We start from the raw sequence: 22050 nt of genomic DNA, 5'->3' as shown, positions 1-22050 counted from the left end.
CCGAAGGTCACTTGCCTCTGTTGTCAGTGGGTTTTCTACTCTTTAAAAACATAATGCTTCAGTTCTCTCTTCAGGGAAATTGGGACAGTGATGCTTGCTTACCTCTTGGAGGGGAAGATATGAACGAAATGTATTCATGCCTGTGAAAACTAAATAGCAGAAGCTGTCAAAGTGTAAACTATGATTATATTTTAAAAGGAGGTTTTTAAGTGTTTGTTCATGTCCTTTCTGTAATGGAATTATTTCTGGAGGACAGTGCTTTATGAGTTTAATTACTGAAACTTGCTTTCTAGTCACTAAACTCCCATTCTTTTGTATTGCAGTTCTTAAATCCACTTCTTATTCTTGTCTTCATCCCAATTTTTGACCTTGGGCTCTACCCCCTGATAAACATGTGCAGATTTAATTTCACGTAAGTACTTTGGGACAATTCAGATGCCTCGGTACTTTTTCTTTTGCAGCAAGTGTGCAGAATAGCTTTAAAGGAGGAAAACCCCAAATTCTCATTCACCCTTTCCAGTACTTGCCTATACTTCAGCCCTAATAGGCAGCACCACCCTCTTCCATAGGCCTTGGAAATTCTAGAGGGGAAACTTCAGTGATGTTGGATTCTGCTGTGTACGGACTTTCCCTGAAAGCGGATAAGAACAGTCCCTCTTTGAATGTGATCAACATGTTCTTCATCCTGTCTCCTCTATCACTCCTAAATAATTCCCTTCCTGAAAGGTCCCAGTGGGGCCGAATTCACTGTCCCACAATCGACTACATATGTTGTTGTGAAAGCAGATTCCACACCAGGATCTGAACCAGTGAGCAGATGAGGGATTTTCCAGATGCCCCAAGTACTTTATCCCTAGTCTATGTTAGCAATAAGTGCAGTGTAATAGGAGCAGAGCTGCAGGTGGGTTCTGAGACCCACTTTATGCATTCTGGAAGATTTTACTTCAGAGTATCTGTAGTCTGGTTCTGTGAGCGGATGCCCTTTAGCAGTGGGAATATGTTACGTGCACTCATGGAGTGCCTCTGCCAGCACAGTTTCAGCTGAAAGGAACTGAGTTTCCGTGCTCCAGCACCACTTCTCAACATGAACTAAAGTGTGGGAAGGGGTGATGAGTGGGAGATTGGCTTCAAAAGCATGTTCCTAATCCAAACTAAAATGCTGGATAGACAAAACCACATAAAATGGGGATGGAAGGAGTTTCAGCATGACCCCTTCAGCCTGCTGATCTTTTCCCATCATGCCAAATTACTTGCATCTAAAGACATATCAAAGACGTTATCCTACCCTGTGATGGTGCCCTTTGAAGGACACATATCAGAAGCTGTGCTTCTCCATGCTACCTCACTGTGAACCTGTGCCCTGGACTGAGCCCTGACTCGACAGAAAGCGTCCTGCCTGAGGGGCAGTTCATAGACTAGTTCACCCAGCAGCACACACTCATGCGCTGATCAGGACTGGGTGCCGTGCTGTTTCTGTCCCCTGGATGCGGGTTGCCAAGGGGCTACTATCCAGGTTAGCTGTAGGAGTGGGTGTGGAAACGTTATAGCCTGCAGGGTGTTAGCCTATACGGCTGCAAAAGTTTGTGCTACAAAATCTCAGTGTGGCATTGAGAGTCAAACCCATTTTTTTATTACAAGATGCAATTAGTAAACATTTTCTTATCCCAGGGCATGTAACTGAGAGACAGAATTTGCGTTCCTAATCTGAATTTCCCACAGCCCAGTCAGTCTGGGATGTGAATCCAGACCATTACAAGGAGTGGAGGCCACTGAATCTCGAACCAGATTTGTTTCAAATCTCAACAACTCAATGCTGATTTTGGACCTGCCACTCTGGACCTATTTTATTCTGCTTTATGTCACATTATCTCATGTAACTCTGGTAGAGTTGCACTAGTTTTGCTCAGAGTTCAGAAGCAAACTCTTTATTCTCTAGAAATGTAAATGTATTGGCACAAGAAATAACCCAGAATGATGCCACAGATGGTCAGAAACATTGATGACACAAACTATACATTTTTCTGCTCCTCCTTCCTGCTGCTAAATAGCATGCTACTTTTCTTTTGCCTTTCCCAAAAGGGACTTGGAGATACATCACTTCTGGTGCTCCTTCCAACGTCACAGGTTAACATACTGCCATGAGCTATTCCCACTAGAAGAGCTAGGAACGCGATAATATGAAACTTGCAAGCAAAGAGCTTTTTTTTCATGGCATTTCAGTTTTAATTGGCCTCAGTGCTGGCCTCATACAGAATAATAGAATAGTTTTAAGTTAAATGATTGGCAATTTAAACAGCACGTCATCCCCGATGCCACCTGTTGGACAGTTTCTTACATGGTTTTGGCACATCTTTAGCTCTGAGGAATAGTATTCTGTATTTTAAATTACCTTTTTTTTTCTTTTTTTTTTTTTTCCCCTTAATGGCACCTCTTTCATTTGCTCCATAGACCTATTAGGAAAATGGCAACAGGTATGATCCTTGCAGGGCTGGCATTTGGACTTGCAGCCATTGTAGAAGTCAAAATAAATGTAAGTAAAGCACAAGGGATTCCTCAGAAATACTTTATTTCCCTGGAGTGTTTTTAATGCATTCTTTACAATTAAGCATACTGATCCAGTTGCTGATGATAATTCTTACTTTGTCTACTTTTCCCTCTCTTTCTCTCTCTCTCTGTCTCTATCTCTTTCTCTCTTTCTAGTCTTTGCAGTTTTGCTGTGCCGGTCATCTGTATTGGTCTATATTCTAGATTTCCATCGTCAAAGTGCTTGACAGACATCTAGTTAATGCTAGTGATTAATTCCCAAAAGGTAGTCTGTTCTCCTATTTCTTGCTGTAGCTTGCCTGTGTTTTACTGTTTGGGTTTGTGTGTGCGTGGTGGTTTTGTTTTTCTAATTTAATTCCTTTCCTGCTTTAGGGTGGGGATTTATTTTTTTATTTTTTTATTTTTTTCAAGACAAACTGATTTTCCAGTGAGGCAGGTGAATGCAGTCACTTCTGTAGTCACAGGTAGCAGGGACTGCCAGGCATCCCCAGAGAGGATGGCAGCAAATCTCCTGTAAATTTGATGTTAGCCCCTGAAGATTTGTACCATTTGTTTCTGGCCTGTGACTAGCCTTGTGCAGACTTTGGCTGACCTTTGGCTCACAAAAGTTACAGTAGGATTAATTTTTCAGGCTTCCATGTACACTTAAAGTGTTCTGCTAGAGTGGCTGGCGTCCAGCCCTGGATTGGCATCTGCTGGTTCCTCAAGTGAATCCACTGACAAGTCTCCCGCTGAAATGAGACTTTGTGGGTTCAGGTCTTCTTTCTGATTTCTTTATGCGAGCAAAGAAATGCTCTTATTGCCACTAACAGCAGCACTGGCCAAACACTGAAAATGTGCTGTGGCTGTGGGTGACTCCTCTGGGCAGAGGCAAGGCAAGTTAGGCGTTCCTCCCTGCCTGTGCATGGAAATTTTACCCTGAAGGCCACTAAAAGCTCTAGCAAAGAGGGAAATAGGATGGCCTACCTTGGCTTGGCTGTGGGTAGTGCAGGTGAAAAAAACACAGTAACAGGATTTTCTGGATGCCATTAACAGGCCTGTTGGTCTAGAGCAGCATATGGGTACAGGGAAATCAGTATCACCCTAACTTCTCTGACAGTGTGTCGCCCCGCCAAGTTAGGTTCAAACTACTCTGCCTGCAATACCCAAATTATAGGATGAGAGAGAAAAAAATGAATAGCTCAGAAGCATTGCTGGCAGCTACGTGAAAATAAAGTGAGGGAAAAAAGAGAAGTTTTTTTAAAAAGAAATTAATTTTAGATCTGCCAGTAGTACAAGGCTGATGCTGATTGAAGTACTCTTTCTAGGAAATGGTTCCTGACAGAAGGAGATACCTCTGTGCTGGAGGCATCATACTCCTTTTCTTAGAAAACAGGGAATAAGATCTATAGTGTCGCCTGTTAGGTAGCATGGTGTCAAGTGATGCAAAAGCACCAATTCCAGACGTGGAGCTGGACTGGGATTTTCAAAACTGCTTAACTTCTGGCCTAATTATTTTCCCAGTCACTGACTGCAGTGGGAAATAATTATTCTGGTCACCGCTTTTGAAAGCGAAGCACTTTTTTTTTTTTTTTTCCGTTCTGATATGGGAATTGGTTAAACCCAGGTACTAGGGAGCTGTATAATAAAAACAGTGACTTTGTTCTAGCTGCCCACCACTTGTGGGCTGCCCTACCAGTTGTGTAGCCTGTACGCTTTGTGGTATGAAGAGCAATTTTGGGGAGGAATGATAGGCTGGCTATTGAGCTACTGTGAGGAAACCTCCCTAAATAAGATTTATGTTCAGTTTTATCTCAGTGCAACTTCTGATGAGGAAGGGATGGAAAAGTGTTATTACAGAGAGGAAGACTATTATGGCTAAAAATGAAGAGATATTAAAGTGCTAATAAATCATACAGATGGCACTTAAAGCCTTTTACTTTAATTAGGAAACTGATATGCCTCAACTTGTCCCAGAAGAAAGTTTAATTCGGGTGCTGAATTTGGCCAAGAATCCTGTTCAAGTGACAATCCAAGACCGGGACCTATTTCAGGAGCCCGTGGAAGCTTTTCAGGTAAGCATTTATGTGGGGCTGGAAGGTCTGACTTGCATCCCATTGAAGAAAGGTTGGGCTTTTTTTTCCAGGCACTTTCTAACAAAGTCCACAGATGCTAGCACTTGTTCTCCTCCACTGTCTTAGAAGTGCATGGGAATAGCTTTAAAAATGGAGCATATTATCTCCGTTGATGAGTCAGAAGTGGAAAGTCTGGAGACATGTTTCCATGGCAAGGGAGGAAATGGCTAACTACATTCACCTGTAATTAGGAATAAAGGATAATTGTCCTGAGATGAGCCTGTAGAGACCTCAGCTCACATCTCTCAGTGGTTAGACCAGGCGTTGCTGCTGGGATATCGGTGGCATCTGAAAAGTATTTACCTGCAAAGGAGGAAATAAATGGGAAGGCAGTTAACTGGTCATGGACACTGTGTTGTTTCCTTTTTCAGCTTCCAGGTTACTTTACAGGTCAGGCTAATCTGGGACTCGGCCCAGCAGTCCACTGGCCACCGGCTGCCTGCTGTGTTTTAGATGTGGTCCCATCAAGGGAAAGGGTAGCTGTGTGGGCCGGTGTGCACTGGCCTTTGGATTGCATCTGGCAAGGGTAGGTACTCCAAGCTCTGGCTTGACCAGCCCGAAACCTATACGTCAACAGAGGTCCTTTGCTGTAGAAAGCAGCTTTGACTGTTAACCTCTCTTTACAGGCTCCCTTGAAGAGAGAACAGGGGTTGCACTTGGTGAGAAGAGCTAGATCTTTTCCCATCTGAAGAAAGAGTGTAACCAAGTTTGTTTTTTCCACAGAACCCAGCTGAGTACTCAAAATTGGTATTGAATGGAGAGCAACAGAGCCTTCGCTTCACCCTGCAGCATCGAGGATTGTCTCTTGCTTTTAACTACACCATGAAGGAAAAATCAGTATACAGCTTAATTGTTTTTGAGGCAGAAGGAAGCCTATCAAGCCGCTTAGTAAGTGTGGGAGTGAAATGTAAATACAGTATTAATTCAATGGCTGTGATGATACAATGGGGTAATGGGCTCATTAATTCATTTGCTCAGTTGCGGTGTCTGTCTGATTGCTCTAAACCCGACTTAGCTAGAGACAGTGGATCTGTACGGGTTTCTGCTGGTTGATTAATAGAGGCGTTATGGCATCTGAGAGTTGCTGGGCACACTTTAATCCAGCGAATGCTGCAGTGGGAGAGCAGGGACATGCTTGCTAGGCAGCAGAGCTTGAGAAAGCTGAGGAAACAGAGAGCCGGAGATTTTCCCCAAAAGATGGTTTGGTAAAGCAAACATGTTAAAGAGGCTCTAGGGCTGGGCATGGAATAAAAGCATCAGAGGAATGATTCCAGGTTTAGTTATTGCAAGTGTTTAGTGAAAATGCACAGAAGACCCATTTGTTTTGCTGAACAGGATAAATGATTAAGCTCATTTCAGGCTCTGCAGCAGAGCTGTCTGCATTTGGACTTTTGTGTATTGCTGCAACAATCAGAGAGAGGCATATGGGATGTATAGGGCTGGATTCTGATATCTTTTACATGCAGCTGTATTCCAAGAAGTTCTCTTGAAATGTATGGTGTTATTGCACATTGTGGCAGATGTGTATGTATGTGTGTAAACGCCATCAGAATCTGTCCTCATGCTAAAATATCAATTTTCTTTGCAGTTCCTTAGCCTCCTACTTTGCAGGATTGCCACACTAAGCATTCAGTATTGTATGGTAGAAATTACATAACTGTTTTTAAAAAATGAGGAATTTTGAGAATCTGTTTTTTCCTATACATGGAGAATTTTTTCTGCTTTATGGTTTAGAGCCTGGGGCTCATTATCACAGAATGTTGTTACATTTCCCTGTGACCCTGATGCCTGTGTGCTGTTACCTTAAGAAATGGGTACTCGTACAGTGATTTTCATACAGTCCTTAAGAAGAGAAAGCCTGCAACAGGGTGGAGCAAAGCAGTCTCTGAGCTTTAGTACGTCTTTGTGCTGCCCTAGCTATCTAGCCTGTGCTTAAATTAACGCCTGCCCTGGCATGGGCAGGCTTCCACATGCTGAGGAATAGCAGTGCTGTTGGGTCATGCTATTGACCTGTCATTCTCAGCTGTAGATAAGGGAGGTGTGGAGGACAGTGTGGTAAATGATGCTCACTTTTTGAGCATTGCAACACAAGGCAGGCAGTGCCAGCATCGCTGCTGTGTTGCAGGGCTTGCCCTGGAGTAGGCATCCCCCTCACTGCTGGGTTTGGCCCCCTCACTCAGGTGGAGGTGTTTTCCTGGAAGGAGCCAAGCTGAAATTGGTTTCTTCTCTTCTCTTCTTTGTGGGCTGTTGAGTGGGCAGGAAATGAATTTGAGAGCTCTGGGGATTATCGATGAAAGTGAGTAATAATTTGGCTGGCCTGTCTGCAATGAACTAGTGTTAATCCCCATGTGTCTCCCATGGAAAAAAAAATGATGTTGTTGTTTATTATTTATTGCTCTGACATTTATTATTCACTGCGGCTATTTATTATTTAGGGCATACATTATTTGTGGATCAGCCTATCATACTGAAGTACAATAGACATTTTATAGGTATACAGAAGTTCTGGATCCTTGGCCTCAGAAGCCCAGGGCTTAACATCAGGAAGAAAGTGTCTAGAAAATTTTAAGATAAACCCAGTTTCTGAAAGTAGATTCAGTTCCTTCTGGCTTGCTTGGGTTCCGTCTGTGGGCAGTGCAAATTGAAATTGACCTACCAGCTTAAGTGGCCGTGGCACAGCTGTGGATTTCTACCAGCCAAGAACCTTGCTCTGTATTCATTTTGCGTGACATAAAATTTTCAGGGCAGGGCTGTGTCTTTACTTTTTGGGTTTTTTTTTCAGCATTGTACACCAAACAGGGTCTCTTTGAATGAATGCAGATCACGTCAACTACCGAGCTGATGCTCTAGCTGTGATCTCCAGGAGAGGCACTCTCACTCCCCAATCTGCCCAACGAGGTGGCCATTTCGGGGATGTGTCTGCAGAGACTGTGAGCGCAAGCAAGCTCAGTGCATCTTGCTCTCTCCTGCTTTCTGCCTGAACCATACAACAATTTAATCTCTTGGGTATTGAGGGTCAGGGAAAATATGAGCGATACCTGATGATGATGAGAATAATACCTAGCGGTTTCTCTTGGCTTTAGGCTTCTGTGAAATCTCTTAGTATGCCAAGAACCAAGGTCTGAAAGTTAGGCAGTAGCAGGTTTTCTAAGAGTAAGGCACTCATGTTTAATTGTAATTAATCATTGAGAGAGATTAATTTGGATAATGCTCTCTTGCTATCTTCAAATCAAGACAAATACTTTTTTTGGAGGATGTTGCATGCCTCAGTAGAAGGGTGACTGGCTGAAACTCTGTAGCCTTTGTTATGCAGGAGATGAAGAAAAAAGGTATGATCTCATCTTAAACCCCCGTGTGGAGCTGAAATTTTGCTATTGGCTTTGTTGTACCAGGACTTCACTTCTGTGTAAAGCTTACATGAGAGTCCAGTCGATTTCCATGGGCTTTGCAAAATATGCCTAACACCACAGACACTAGTATTTTCTGCTACACATTGTTTATAAGGCAGCACTAATAAATAAGTTTGTTTCTTTTTTTTTTTTTCTTCCCCTCTTTAGATTACAGACTTGGAAGCAAAGCCAGAAAACGGTTTGGCAGCTGTTAGGTAGGAATGGCTTTTTTTTGAGGATTTAGAGGTGGTGAGGGATAAGGGAAATAGTTTTTGTCTAATGGAATCTGTATGTAATATAACCCAGATGTTCTCAGGCTGGAATCTAGTCCACACTTCGCATACAAGACTCAGGTGTCAGCTGCGGAGGCTTGACAGTGTTGTCACCTCCCACACTTGCTATGCAGAGCTGAGCATTATTGCTTCTTACTGTCTAGGATAGTCTGGGCTGAGATGGCAACGTAAAAGATCTCCTCCCTTGGAAGAGTGGTAAATTCACCTCACTGTGTCCCGCCTCTGTGGGAAAGAAAGGGAAGAAGCAATCTGGAAAGGAGCCATTGCCATTTGTCCTCTGCGAATTGGCCAAGCCATGGTGTTAATTTATCTCACCCAGCCTCATGCACAAATGCCTACCAAACTGGATGCAGCAACATTTTTACATCCTAGTAAACAATTCATCTGGGCATTGGGCTCTGATTAAGCAGCTAGTCTGCTTTTCAAATTTGAGTTAGTCCATGAACAGTCCTGTGCTGGTCTGTGCCGAGATGCCATCTCATTGACATCACAGTTACCTCCAGAACCACATCACCAGACCTATGTGGAGCTGCTGAGATGCAGAAGAAGCAGATTTCTAAATTTAAAAAAAATAAAAAATAAAAAAACCAACCCACCAACCAAAAAAAAAAAAACCCAAAACTTTGAATAGTATAAAACAATGATGACCTCCTTTATCTGAAAGCCTGTGTTGACAGTAGCAGGAGAGCAGTATCTCTTCATAGCCCTGTGTTTGTGAAGGCTTCTACTGACTAAACACCACCTTGGAGACTTGATTAATACCTGCAGTCAGGAATGTGTTATATTTTCCTGTGAACATTTTTGACAGAATCCCAAAACTTACCCTTCAAAAATTTGTGAAGAGGTTTCACTATGAAAAAGCTGTTTTTCCACTAAAAAGTTACTTTTGTTAAGCACCTGACTATCTTCAGGAATTTCACCCCCATTTTAAGAACTGAAAATGAAAATATTTTAAAACATAGTCAGGTCAAATAATAAAGGGTTTGGTTTTGCTAACAACTTTTCATTTGTGAAAAGGAAACTGTCCTTTGTGTATGAAAAAGCATATAAATACAGGGTGAAAAAAAACCCCAGACATTCCCATGAAAGTTTTGATTTTGATGAAAATATCTTATTCTGCTAGAAAACTCTTTCCCCACTTTCCCTACTGGTAGAAACCCCTTGGAAAGTATGCCAGCATGGTGCACATGCTCATCAGGACACTAAACTTTAAACTTTCCTGTGGTTCACTGGGGCTCTGTCCTCTCAACAGCCAAAGAAAAATCCTTGAAGGTGTCTGAGAAGCGATTGCCTGGAAGTCCTAACCCACAAAAAGCGAGGGTCATTTTTTCACAAGAGATAGAGTAAGAGGGTAAAATTACGCAACATGGAAAACTAATCTTATATTGAAAAACTGGGCAACAAATCAGGTGAATATTTTGGTAGCTTGTAGGAGAGGCTGTCATAACCTTACGGAGTGCTTTGGGAGAGAGAGCACACTTCTAAACTGCCTGATATTATGCTTCTCCTGCCCTGTCTGACAACCCAATGAAATATGCTTTCTTTGCAGATTCATTAATGGTTTGAGCCAAGATATCAACCTCACCATTGACAGCAAACGGTTCATTGCTGTTCAGAAAAACTACAGCGCTTCCGAGTACTCGCTTCTAGAGAGGGACAAGTAAGTTTCCCTTGCTGTGCTGAAGGTCCTTGCTGAGGCCTTTCCTTGGATACAATCATAGAATCATAGAATGGTTTGAGTTGGAAGGGACCTTCAAAGGCCATCTAGTCCAACCCCCCTGCAAGGAGCAGGGACATCCCTGACTAGATCAGGTTGCTCAGAGCCTCATCCAGCCTGGTCTTGAACGTTTCCAGGGATGGGGCTTCCACCACCTCTCTGGGCAACCTGTTCCAGTGTTCTACAACCCTCATTGTAAAATTTTTTTTCCTAATATCCAATCTAAATCTACCGCCCTCTATTTTAAAACCATTACTCCTTGTCCTATCGCAATAGGCCCTACTGAACAGCCTCTCCCCATCTTTCTTGTAGGCCCCCTTTAGGTACTGGAAGAGGTACTACAACGGGACTTTTCTCAGGCGAATAGCAAAACCTTCATTGCTGTTGTCTTGGCATTTGGTTGTGGGGACAGATGTCTGTAAAAAAACTAGAATTATCAGCCCTGCACAGAGCGGGTGCTCTGGGCCACTCATACGTGTGCAGAAGCAACATGCGTTTAGTCTGCAAAGTGTCCAAGCCAAAGAACAGCAAATTAGCATCTCTGCTTGTAATATACGGTTGAATAGGTTCAGCCTCCAAACAGCGTCTGGGATAGCTCCCTTCCCATGGCTGTTATTGTTTTGGTAAGATAAAATCAGTAAGGACAAAGCTTGGAAACTTTATTCCCTTGACATGAGTGTAATGACATCCTAATTTAGGCCATAATCTGAGTTTTCTCAGAGTCAGGTCAGGGGAATTTTGGAAACCAAAAAAGCCTTTTGAAGAAGTCCAGGTACAGCACTTAACTTTCTCTGAGCTTTTATTCACATTATATGGGTGTCTGGAGGGAAGAGATTGGCCGTTCCTACACATCTGTCAGCAGAGTAAGGTGGTACATGGTGAAGCCCCCTCTGCTATTTGATACCTGGTCTACTTGGATATTCTCTCAGGCCCAAGCTCTTAGTGTTAGGGTGCTCTCAGGGAAAGGCCAATTCATATTCCACACTACAAAGTGTTGGTATGTGGGCTGGTAACAAGAAGTAACATTATGTGGCTTTGCAGGCTGGATTTGTTAGGCGGGAGCTCCATATGGCCTTGGTTTGGCAGCATTGGAATTGGCTCTTGTAAGGTATTTCTGGCATTTGCAATGTTTCAAAACAAGCTTCATGGCTTTTATCTGCATCAACTCCATCCAAAATATTTATTGCTGCAATTTAGTAGGATGCAGCAGCCATTGTGGGAATGCTGCTAAGCCTCTGTGCCATCTCACACATCTGAAATCAGAAGAACAAATATGAAGGCTAATTTGCTCTATTGAAAGGAAACAAAGTGGGTGCATATCTCTGATTTCCTGAAGGCTGCTTGAGCCTGGCTGTCTTGTCTGGCCCACAGTTCCTAAAGGAGTGGAGAAAAGTTGGGAAGAAAAATAAACTGGGGAGGCGGGGGGAAATCAGTGCTAGGAAGGTGCAGAAAGTTTTTTAAACTGTTAGCAATAGCCAAGGTCATTAGGTGAACTCCAGTCAGTGCCTGAGTGTTTCTGGAAGGAAAAAATGGCAAGAACTCTAGTGATCGTCTGACGTAAACGTCACTGCAGCTTTGCATCGTACATCCTCCCCATCCTCCCTACTCCATTGTAGGGGCATGTTTGATAGCTCTGCTCTGTGAGACTAACTGGGGAATACTGTGCTTCATCATTGTATCTAGATATAATAATGGAAAATGCATAACTGAAATGGGAGAATTCACCCTGGAGCTAGGGCTGCTCGACTTCGGCGTGTCATACACCATTGTGATAACTAACGTAAGTGTCCCTGTGACGGTAACGAGCTCTTTCTCTTCTAGTCTCTGGCAGTGCTTTTGTTCTTATGTTTGTGACTTTACTTGCTTTCTGTACCCTGTGATACCTGGGCAGTAGCCATCTGAAGGTGATCCATCCAGTAAAAGGTTTTTGGCACCTACGTAAGTGAGGTGGGTGGGTACTCATTCCACCTTACACTGTGATGTCAGATCTCATGGGTTAAACAAGAAGTAAGATCTTTTCCTTGATGGAAATTCTCCATGGAAAACCATGTGATCCATGATTTGTGCTGCTCTCACGCCATCCTTGTTCAGTTCACATTGACCCAGTGCACTGCAAAGAGCTATTACATCTGCCAAGAGCTGACTCTGCTTGTGGTCTTTAAAATACTGTACCTGGTGGTACCTCACACCTGAAAAACTCTGCAGAAACAGTCTGCTGTATCCTCACATTTAACTTACTGATCGCTTTAAAGGCTGATCTTGCAAGAGTTATGGATTAGGCATGGGGGGAAGAAGGACAAATTGTTGAGGGAGGAGGTTGGTGAGAATGTGCATCTGATTTTCCTCCTCTCACTGCCTGTACAGCTCATTTGGAGCCTAGTGTAAAGTCAAGGCATGATTTTCTGAACAACTTAGCCCTGATGGGGTCTGAGCACTGCTGAGTGGGTGGATTCCTTCCCCTGCCTGCCAGCTTCTTAGGTATGCTGCTCCAACCCTGATCCAGCTGGCAGGAACGTCAGAGATAAACGTGATCATCTTAGTTCCCATTTTAACCTTTCCACTGCACAGGCAAACAGACAAACCAGGTCTGACAGGACACACTACTAAGCTGCCCTCTGGGACTTTGACTACTGTGTTGTGATGAGCAGAGCAAAGTGCTGTCAGTTGCTCCCTGGCAGTAACATCTCCCTGTTGGGCAATTAATGGGAACTGTTCGCGTCTGCAGAGTACAAATACGTAGGGGGGAAAATGTAGCTGCAAACCACCTGGCATTTTTTAAAAACTCCAGTAGCTGGAGTAGGATGCACAGTCCTGGAGGGTACAGGCAGATGCTACCATCTGTGAATGCAGAGATTTATGTACACAAAACATACGTACTTGAAGTGACATTGGCCGGACCCTTCGTCCATGGCTGCAAGCCTCTAAACCCAGATGAGAAACCGAGTAGAGAAGTTGCATGAAGAATATTACACTAAGAATATTGCTCCAGAGCCTGTGGTAACACAACTGAGTCAGAGTCAGTTGAGGCAGATGTGTCCCGTGTCACTGAGGGCAAGGATTCCAGTTTGTGGTCCCATCTACAAAAGACCCTGCTGTATCCATGACTGCTCGGGAGTGGCTCTGTACCTCAGCCCTTCTGGAGCCTGTGCTAGTCCTTAATCTTTCTGACCCTCTGTTTTTTCCATCTCTCTCCCTGTGGTTTCCTCCTTCTGTAGAGAGTTAGTTTGCTCTGGGCCAAGATAATTTTTGATTGTTCCAGTGATTTGTACTGAGCCCTGCTCCTCTGCCAGGAGTGCTATATAGAAGAACCAAGAATGCAATATATTAGCCTGCTAATGTGGCTGAACTGTGATACTTAAATCATGGGGATGCTGCCTTCTACCCAGCCTTCCTCGGTGTGCAGTTATAGTATGGTGCTTGTGACACTTCTTTATGGGCTAAAGAGCAATGCACAGCTCTCCTCTCACCCCTTTTAACCTGGTGAAATACAGTCTCTTGATTTGCCTCCCTGCCTGGTGATTAAGTACATCTCGTAAACACTCCTTGTATTTTCCCAAGTACTCTCCTTAAACACAGGGTTTTCTGCCTGAAGTCATTTCAGTCTAGTGTTTTCCTGGCTACTAGTCAAATCTCCCTCTGCCTCTGAGCCTCTGTGCATCAGAGGCACTATTAATTACACCTAGGAAAGCAAACAAAAAGAATTAGGACTACAGCTACCGTAACTATCTGAACACACCTGATACAGGGCAGTCTCTGCTACTCTTGATATTCCTGAACTGGATTTGTTTGGGTGTCACTGTTATTGTACGGGAGTTGTACAGCGCTGATGAAATGGGAGTGGTGACCGCATGGATGCCATAAGCATTTACCCTCTTGTCCTCTTCTGGCCTTGGGGACAGCAGCGGGTCACAGGCTCTGCACAGGTACCGCACAGGCTTCTCTCAACCCCACTACAGAAGGCAACTTGGTCATTTGCAGTAACTCATGCAACTCTTGCAGCACATGAATAAGCTGGGATGCTTCCATCCTGTCACCTCAGCCCTGTGCAGCAGGAGTCAGCCCATTCCCAACAGGCTTGGAAATGACAGGGGTCAGACCCAGAGCTTTGCTTTCAGGGCAGGGCTTTGCTTCCACCTTTACTTAAAACTTCATTTTGGTAAATTTGCTGTTGGAGTCCAGTCTAAGAAGAATCTGATCTTTGAGCAGCTACTCAATCTACCTTTATTTTCCTGCTAGGTTTCTGGAGATGCTGTTAAGACATGGAAGTCAGAAGACATCAAAGCCAACAATGTCCATATGGCTTGGCAGTTACCACAATACTTATTAATATCTGCTGGGGAGGTGATGTTCTCCATTACAGGTCTGGCCTTCTCCTATTCTCAGGTACTTCGCTTCAAGATAAGGGGCTTACAATTAGACTTCAGGATTTATTCCTGCATCTGCCATTGACTTGTAGTACGTCCTTTGGCATGACGCTTACTGACAATGTTATCTGTGCTTCAGCTAAAAGAGGGATTATAACACCACTTACAGGGTGCCCTCAGGCTAAGTTAATTCATACTCTGAGGATACCTGTTCTCAATTATACTCGGGAAACTCCTTTTCTGTTAAAGCTGAGAACATAGAACAGAACTGGATAGAAGTGTATTTTAGTTTGAAAACTCTGAATATTGTTATATTAGGTTTTTCTCCCAGTGAAATATTTTGTGGTATGTATTTTCCAGTGATAAAAAGGCAAAGGTTTATCAAGGACTACAGAGTGGCATCGGGGCTTGGAACCTGCTTTAAGCTGAGAGATTGGAGGAGTCTAAGCCTACTTGAGTCTATAACAAGGGAGCAAGGGGTAATGGGTGTGCAAGGGATGATTTGATTGTGGTATACTGTTATCTAGGGAGAAGGTTTATGAGAAGAGAGGACTGAGACATTACAAGATCAAAAAGATGAAGCTACTCAAATTTATCCTTGGAGTAAAGTGCAGATGTTTATTAATGAGGGTGATTAATACAATGGAATGATCTGTCATGGGATGTGGAAAATTTGGCATCATCACAAAGCTTAACATCAAGATCCAGTCTCTTTTTCAAAGGTGTAGAGCCACGTGGCACCAGACTCCAAGCTGCAGGGCTTGTGTGGCTATCTGGGCTTCCTGATCTTACAATTTCAGGTGATGCAGGTTGAGGATGATCAGAATCCAGCTCTGCAACAACAGCATCTCCTCCTGTTCCATGTGTCCTCCTGGAGGACATGTTCCAGAACCTCCTTTTCTGCAGCTGTTGAGATTAACCACTCTGCACAGAGGAAATTCCACCATCTCCTCCTAGGCTGAGCCTGGGAACACCTACACCAGACAGGACATCACAAGGGTGAACCAGGGCAGAATGGCACAGTGTGATACCCACTGATCAGGCCCTTCTCTTTTCAGTCTCCAGCCAGCATGAAGTCGGTGCTGCAGGCAGGCTGGCTGCTCACAGTGGCTGTTGGAAATACCCTTGTGCTTGTTGTTGCCCAGGCTGCACCGATGGCACAGGTATGGTTTGGCTCTTGAAACAGAGGTAATGCTTTAAACAGGTCAGGTCCTGGATGGTGTTTCTGGGTGTCTGCATCCTGGAGGCATAGCTTCTTTGCACAGCTCCAGGCTCTTGCAATGGAGTGATAGCAGCCTGCACTGAACTCCCTCCCAGCCAGGGCTCTGCTTTGGCCTCAGCAGTGATGCCCTCTGGAGCAATGTCTTTCCCTAAGCCTCCCAGTGGCATTAATAATACTGTGACCTGCACTGTGATGACGTTGCTGGAGCTCAGCTCTAGGCAAGCAGGCTGTACTTCAGCCTGGAGCCTGGACACAATGCCAGCAGTTGCTGACCAAAAGCAGCTTGCCTTCATCTAGCTAGCCTGGTGTACAGGCAGCCTCCCCAGATGTCTGCCCTGGGACTCCTTCAGGAACACCTGCATCTGCCTGTGGCACCGCTGAGATGCTGGTCTTGCACAGGGAGGTTGTGGTGTGGGGCTTGTTTAACTTAGGCTATCAGACTTCTGGGATGATGGCATTGAAGGCATCTTGTGGGCAAAGAGCCCTGGCAGGTTTGTTCCAGTCAGGAAAGATTTTTAAGAAAAGATTTAATGAAACTAGCCCCATTTAACTGGTTTGTTTCAAGGTGTGTCACATATTCCTAATTACATTATGTGTAAATGAATTTATCAGAAAATAGGATGAGAAAGCTGTCTTGGGAGCAATCTTGGAAGCAAAAAAGTAATTTTCACCCATCTCTTTAAAAAGCACTTGGAAGTGCAGAGAAATCCTCTGGACTGAGTATCTGGGGTCTCCTGACCTGCTGTTCTTTTTTCTTTCCTAGTGGGCTGAATTTGTCTTGTTCACTGTTCTCCTCTTTGCTGTGTGCATTATTTTCTCCATCATGGGATATTTCTATGTCAGTGTGGATCCAGAGGACCTAGAAGAAAAGGAAGAGAAGAGAGAGACTCCAAGCAGAGGAGACATGATTAGTCTCGTTACTCAGAAAACAAAGCTCTAACACATCATGGGTTGGAATTTTTTTTTTTTTTTAACTCAGTAGATGGGAGGGTAAAAGAAGGGTGGGGACAATCTTATTTTATTTTATAGCATTGCAGTCTTTATTACTCAAAATGTAGCCACCTTCTAAATGGGACCAAACAGCCCTCTATAAAAACAATGGGAGTCCTGAAATCAGAGCAAAACTCCCTGGGAAAGCCCTCTGGTATTAAAAGCCCTTATAAGTACAGTGTAATTTAAAACCTACCCATCTTTTTAACCATGGAATGCTTTCCTATGATTTTGTTTTAAACCTATATTTAGGGCAGCAGGGAGGAAGGGTGGAAGGAATGCCATATGACAGCAAAATTGGAGATGTTGGGAGAAAAGAATGAAAACCCAGTAAAGGAATGAGGAAAGAATAGATATTACTGAGAGAATAATTTTTAATGCTATCATCAAGAACTGGAAGTGTTACAGACAATCCCAAAGGATTTCGATTTCATCACGTAACTCGCCTTATGAGTATTTCACCCCATTATTGCATGTTATGAATGGTCCTGATTTATGACTTTCACCTCCAGGCTCAGAAGTAATAACAGGGAATTAAATTCTGCAGGCTAAAATATTCCCAAAACACTACTGAAGAAGAAATGTGTGCTACCATCTCTCCGATACCCATTTTTTTCCTAGAAGTTTTTAGGAACTGATGGTGTTCTTTGATTAGATGTGATTAGAGAATTGGTTTACACTTTCCTATTTCAGAAATCCAGGCAGTTATTTGCCATCTTCCTATATATTAAGCCTTTATTGGGCATTTCCTTTTACAGCACCTGCCACTGCAAGTTAGGATATGGCTGATTTCTTATCCCATACTTCAGTTATTCCCCACTGGGAGACACGTTGCAGCAGTTTCTATAAAATTTCAGGCATTCTGCAGTGAGTTAAACAAGGATGCGCTTTATCGTTTTTTCAGTCTAGGGGAGGAGACCATGGCATAGGAGATTTTTAATTTTCCTCCCTGTTTTTGGTCTCTCTACTGAACTTTGGATATAACTATGTTATAAGAATTGTGATATAATTGCCTGATTTTCCTTGCTTGTGTGAAGCTGTGATTTCATGTTCTGCATAGAAGCAATTCAACTGTTGCTGACCTAGTAAACTCCTGAGACAGTCCCTGCCTTCCTCTGTGGCTCCAAGGCTGCAGTTGTAACAGGTATGGCCTAATTTACAAGGTTGTCAACAGGATCTTCAGGTTCACAGAGAATATATTTTAAATGATGCTTTCTTCTTCCATCTTGGTGTTAGCCATAGGTGGACACTGGTGCTTTGATTCAGGAGATCATGAAATGTCTGTTTCATTTCATTCCTGTTCAGGACAGTGCTAAAGAATGCACTTAGCTTATCTTCTCTGCTACTTTAAAGTGCCACCTTCTGTATATGTTTCTTCTTGAGTAAGGCTGAGAAAACCCCACTTTTTGGTTTATAACTGGAAGACTCACAGCCTCAGATTGTTTCCTTTGCTTCCTGTCCTAAATGGTCATGAACTTCCACCACTAGTTCTGTATAAGCTCCTGCCTGCTGTGAAGCAGCATCTGGGTCTTGTGCCAGAGGGGGACTGTGGTCTCAGATAAATGACAACAGGCTGTGGGTGTGCACGCAGGAACACTTAATGTCGTTCAGTTGATGCAGAGCCAGTTATTAAGCTGTGGTGGCTGGGTCTGGGCTGCTGAACCCTGTGACGCAGCAGGGAATGAAGGGCATTGAAAGCCATCTATTAGGTCATCTGGCCTGCTTCTCAGAAGCCAAGTGAGGATTATTCCCTCTGCTCCTTTCTGGTATTGTTCTCCTGCCGTGATTCTTTGTGTGGGTTCTTTCTCCTCCATGCATTGTTGTTTTCCTAATCCTGTTTTATGATACACCACGAATCAGCTCAGAGGCTGCTGAATCATTCTGCTGTGGTGCTGTTTGACCAGCTTCCAATTTGAAGCACGAATAGAAAGCACTTCTTCCTCCCCACTCCTGCAAACAAAACAAAAATCCCCAAACTGAAGGTATGGACAGGCTCCAGTAGCACTGAACAGACACAATTTAGAATTATTGGAGCATTTAATTTGAAGCCTTGAATTTGGAAGTATGTTGGAGTTTGAGGGCATATGTGGTGAAGAGACAATTGAAAATTATTGGAGCACTTTCTTTGGGAAGCATTTGGTACATTGCAGCTCAAAGTAGCATGAGGGAAAGCAAGGTGTCCAGAGGACATGATCTTTAAGACTGCATATGCTCAAGAACCTTTTGATTTTTAAGTTTTATTTCCTTACTGGCGGCACTACCAGAAGCTGTCACACACTCTGAGCTTCATTTAAAGGAATCATTCCAAACTCATAAAAGATACATTTAGGATGTCATCTGTATCTGCTTTTAGACTCCTTATGCCAAATTGCCCCCTTCCAAACATCTCCATGTTCCAAACCATCACCATAATGCTGGGGGGAGAAAAATTGCAATTCACAGTTGGGAAGGTTATGAACAGGAAGGCAATGCTATAAATAAAGTGCTAACATGAGGCTGGGGGCTGCTCCTGCAGCCCCTCTGAGGGAATTGCTTGCCCGAGGGAGTATAAGGCTCTGTTCACATTTGTCTTCCAGCTGACACAGTTACTTCTTCCCACCAGCTTATCATCACCTATTGGAAGTTTTGTCCCCCTCCAATCTGCTTGCTTAGTTGCTGGTATGATCCTTCCCCGCTATTTCAGCTGCAGTTGTAAAGCTTTGCTAATTGGACCCATTTATTTGAAATGCACCAGCAGTTTGGAGGGATTTCCGCTGGGCATGCTGACAACTCGCCAGGAGCACACTGAGGGCTGTAATGAAGAGCTGCCCCTCCCATAGCTGGAGAAGGTGGCAAAATAGCACATTCAGCGTAGCACTTCTCCAATTTTAGAGCCACGACTCCATCCTCGGAGCCCTTTCATCACTTTCAAACAGACTCAAGACTGGATCAAAGATTTAAGATCTGATTCTGTGGAGTATCGAGGTCTCTGGGTTTTTCTTCCATACGGTCAGGTCAGAGAAGGGGCCATGCACAGTCTGTAACACCCAATTTTAGAACAATATTCCTAATTCCTCCCAATTCTTTGATGTAGGATCAGACGGAGAAGCCAAAATAGTGATAGTATACATAAAGCTATGTGAAGCTCTACAGATAAATAGCAGCCTGCTGCCTGTCCAGCTTTGCCTGGCGCTGAAGGGAGTCTCAACTGTTGGTGGAGTTTGCCCTGGAGCAAACGGAAAGCTCACACCAGCTGTTTTGGAGGCTGACCTACAGAAATTATCATCTCCAGCTATGGGACAGTAATGAGTTGGTGGCTATCTGTAGGTATGTTGCTGCACAAGCCTTCACAGAGATGGCAGGGGTTTGGTTTCCCTGTGGAAGTATGTGTATTTATCTGCTTTTCTGAAGGATACTTTCTGATAGGCTTTTTTTTTTGTGCAGCAAATTCCCTTTCAGTTGCACTGACTGTTATTCAACACATTTTCCCCCTTATCAGGTTTTAAGTGTGGTCAGCGTTATTTCCAGCTTTGCATGAGATAAGCATAAAAACGATATTTCAAACTCAGCAGAACAACTTCTTCATTGTGGGTTCCTTAAATTTGCCTCTTCTTTGCAAGGCAGTTGAATGCCTTTAGGTAGCAAGCTGTTCTGTGCGGCTCAAGGGGCTTGCATCTCTCTTTTCTTCCCTCTCCCTTTCCGCACAGTTCCAGAAGATGAGTTTTGGAGGTTTCCAGAAGATGAGCCGTGGGAGAGCTGCACGAGACTGGCTCAGATGCAACTGGTGTCTGCTGTCAGCGCTGGCTGGGAGGCAGGAGCCTGGCCAGGCACAGGCATTGCTTCCTCTCTGGAGATCCAAATGGGGCTGGGCAAGGTAGCCTGGGGCAGGGCTTGGTCTCGTGGAAGACTTCATTTTGCTGAGCAGTGATCTGGATGTGAGTTTTATTGTGAGTGTGAAAAATGAGTGAGTGAAAGGAAAAGTTTTCACTAGCCTTGGCTTTGGCCTGAAGTGCTGTGCAAGGAGACGGGAGACTGCTGGGAAGGGAGGAAAGAAAGGACTACTTGGACAAGGTCTTCTCAACTCCTCAATAAACAGCTGAAAAGCCTCGCATTGGAGTAATTGGAGAGAAAATGAGATGGAAGAACTGGAAAGCTGAGATGATTAAATAATGGATTACTTCAGACCTTTTAGAAAAGTGCTTTCCTAACTGGTGGAGAAGGGTCACTGGGCAGGTTAGTCACCTATGGCTTGAGAATTAGTTTGCAATTCCAAAATATTGCAAAAACCAGCCTACAGACCTGTGTTGGTGGATCTGCAGTGACTGGAGGAGGGGGCAGCTGTGTTCCTGGCAATGCCCTCACCATCCAAGGCAGACACCATCTTGGCTTCTCCTTGAGACATCAAAACCGGCTGAATCATAGAATCAGAGAATGGTTTGGGTTGGAAGGGACCTTTAAAGGGCATCCAGTCCAACCCCCCTGCAAGGAGCAGGGACATCTCCAGCCAGATCAGATTGCTCAGAGCCCCGTCCAACCTTGAAGGTATGTTACAGGTGGTAGTAGCACAGAAAGGAGAACTACAGTTAGGGCTGGTTAACAGGCAGTTTTAGCCAGGGTCACGCACAGAGGAATAATCTGATTTTCTCTCCATGTTGAATTTCTTTGCCTAGCTACAGGAAACTTTCCAGCACCAGCAGCTTAAACCGGGGAGTTCAGCTCCATGGCAAATACCACTGAATTTTGGATGGATCCAGACTCTGCATTTCATTAGCACTACATTTGTTATTGTGATATAATTTTTAAAAAGCATTTAAGAGGTGTTTTTGGTCCCAGATGTTGACAGATCTGGCCAGGTTTTTGCATGTTGATAGCTGGATTTACCCTAGTCTTTCATGTTAAGATATACGATAAACCTGTCACGTACAAGTAGAAGTTGTGGGGCCTTTGGATTTCCCCAGCAATTTAGAAAAAAAGTGAAATCCTCAGTGAAGCTGGCTAAGCATGAGCTGTGGCATTGCTTCCTTGTTGGAGCTGCCCATGTGCTTTGTGAAGCAGGGGCCCTCATTCATGTCTTGCGAAGTGCTTCCCAGAAAGACAGAAATGGGTGACAGTATTAAACATTTAGCCTTTGTTCATGCCATATTACATAAATTGCATAAAGGAATATAATTTCTTTGCTTAAAAATCCTCCTTCCTCACCATCTCAGGTGGCCAACAAGGAATGAAACAAGTTGTTTCTTAGTGAGCTTTGGATCAAGAAGCTGGTGGGTCTTCTCAAGGTCTTTCCATGCTGTGTTTTACCAGCAGATCTGCATTAACTTGCCTCTAGTATCTCTAGATCAGAAGATTGCCAGGATGCAGAGCGGCCACACTGCAGGCTCCCACTGTCAGCTGATCAACTCTGAACTCTTCGTTTTTAAGGAACAGTGTTACCAGTT

The 22050-nt window shown here is 43.8% G+C and overlaps 1 protein-coding gene across 3 annotated transcripts in view; it reads left to right on the top strand.

Annotated features, from left to right (window-relative positions):
• SLC15A2 (solute carrier family 15 member 2) overlaps positions 1-20720 on the top strand; it is a 43591-nt gene extending 22871 nt beyond the window's left edge. For 2 of the 3 annotated variants that reach the window (XM_086750944.1, XM_086750945.1), the window contains exons 14-23: positions 324-412; positions 2449-2530; positions 4473-4598; positions 5382-5546; positions 8216-8262; positions 9890-10000; positions 11741-11837; positions 14294-14440; positions 15480-15584; positions 16407-20720. In XM_086750944.1, coding sequence (XP_086607070.1) covers positions 324-412; positions 2449-2530; positions 4473-4598; positions 5382-5546; positions 8216-8262; positions 9890-10000; positions 11741-11837; positions 14294-14440; positions 15480-15584; positions 16407-16583 — 1146 coding nt within the window. In that variant the 3' untranslated portion in view covers positions 16584-20720. The remainder of the gene's footprint in view (positions 1-323; positions 413-2448; positions 2531-4472; positions 4599-5381; positions 5547-8215; positions 8263-9889; positions 10001-11740; positions 11838-14293; positions 14441-15479; positions 15585-16406) is intronic. The other variant, XM_010115937.2, reaches the window with a different exon arrangement.
• Positions 20721-22050: the final 1330 nt, after the last annotated feature.

Source organism: Chlamydotis macqueenii, chromosome 6, assembly GCF_036417535.1.
Source record: "Chlamydotis macqueenii isolate bChlMac1 chromosome 6, bChlMac1.mat, whole genome shotgun sequence".
NCBI classification, from domain to species: Eukaryota; Metazoa; Chordata; class Aves; order Otidiformes; family Otididae; genus Chlamydotis; species Chlamydotis macqueenii.
This window is presented reverse-complemented; position numbering and strand designations above follow the sequence as displayed.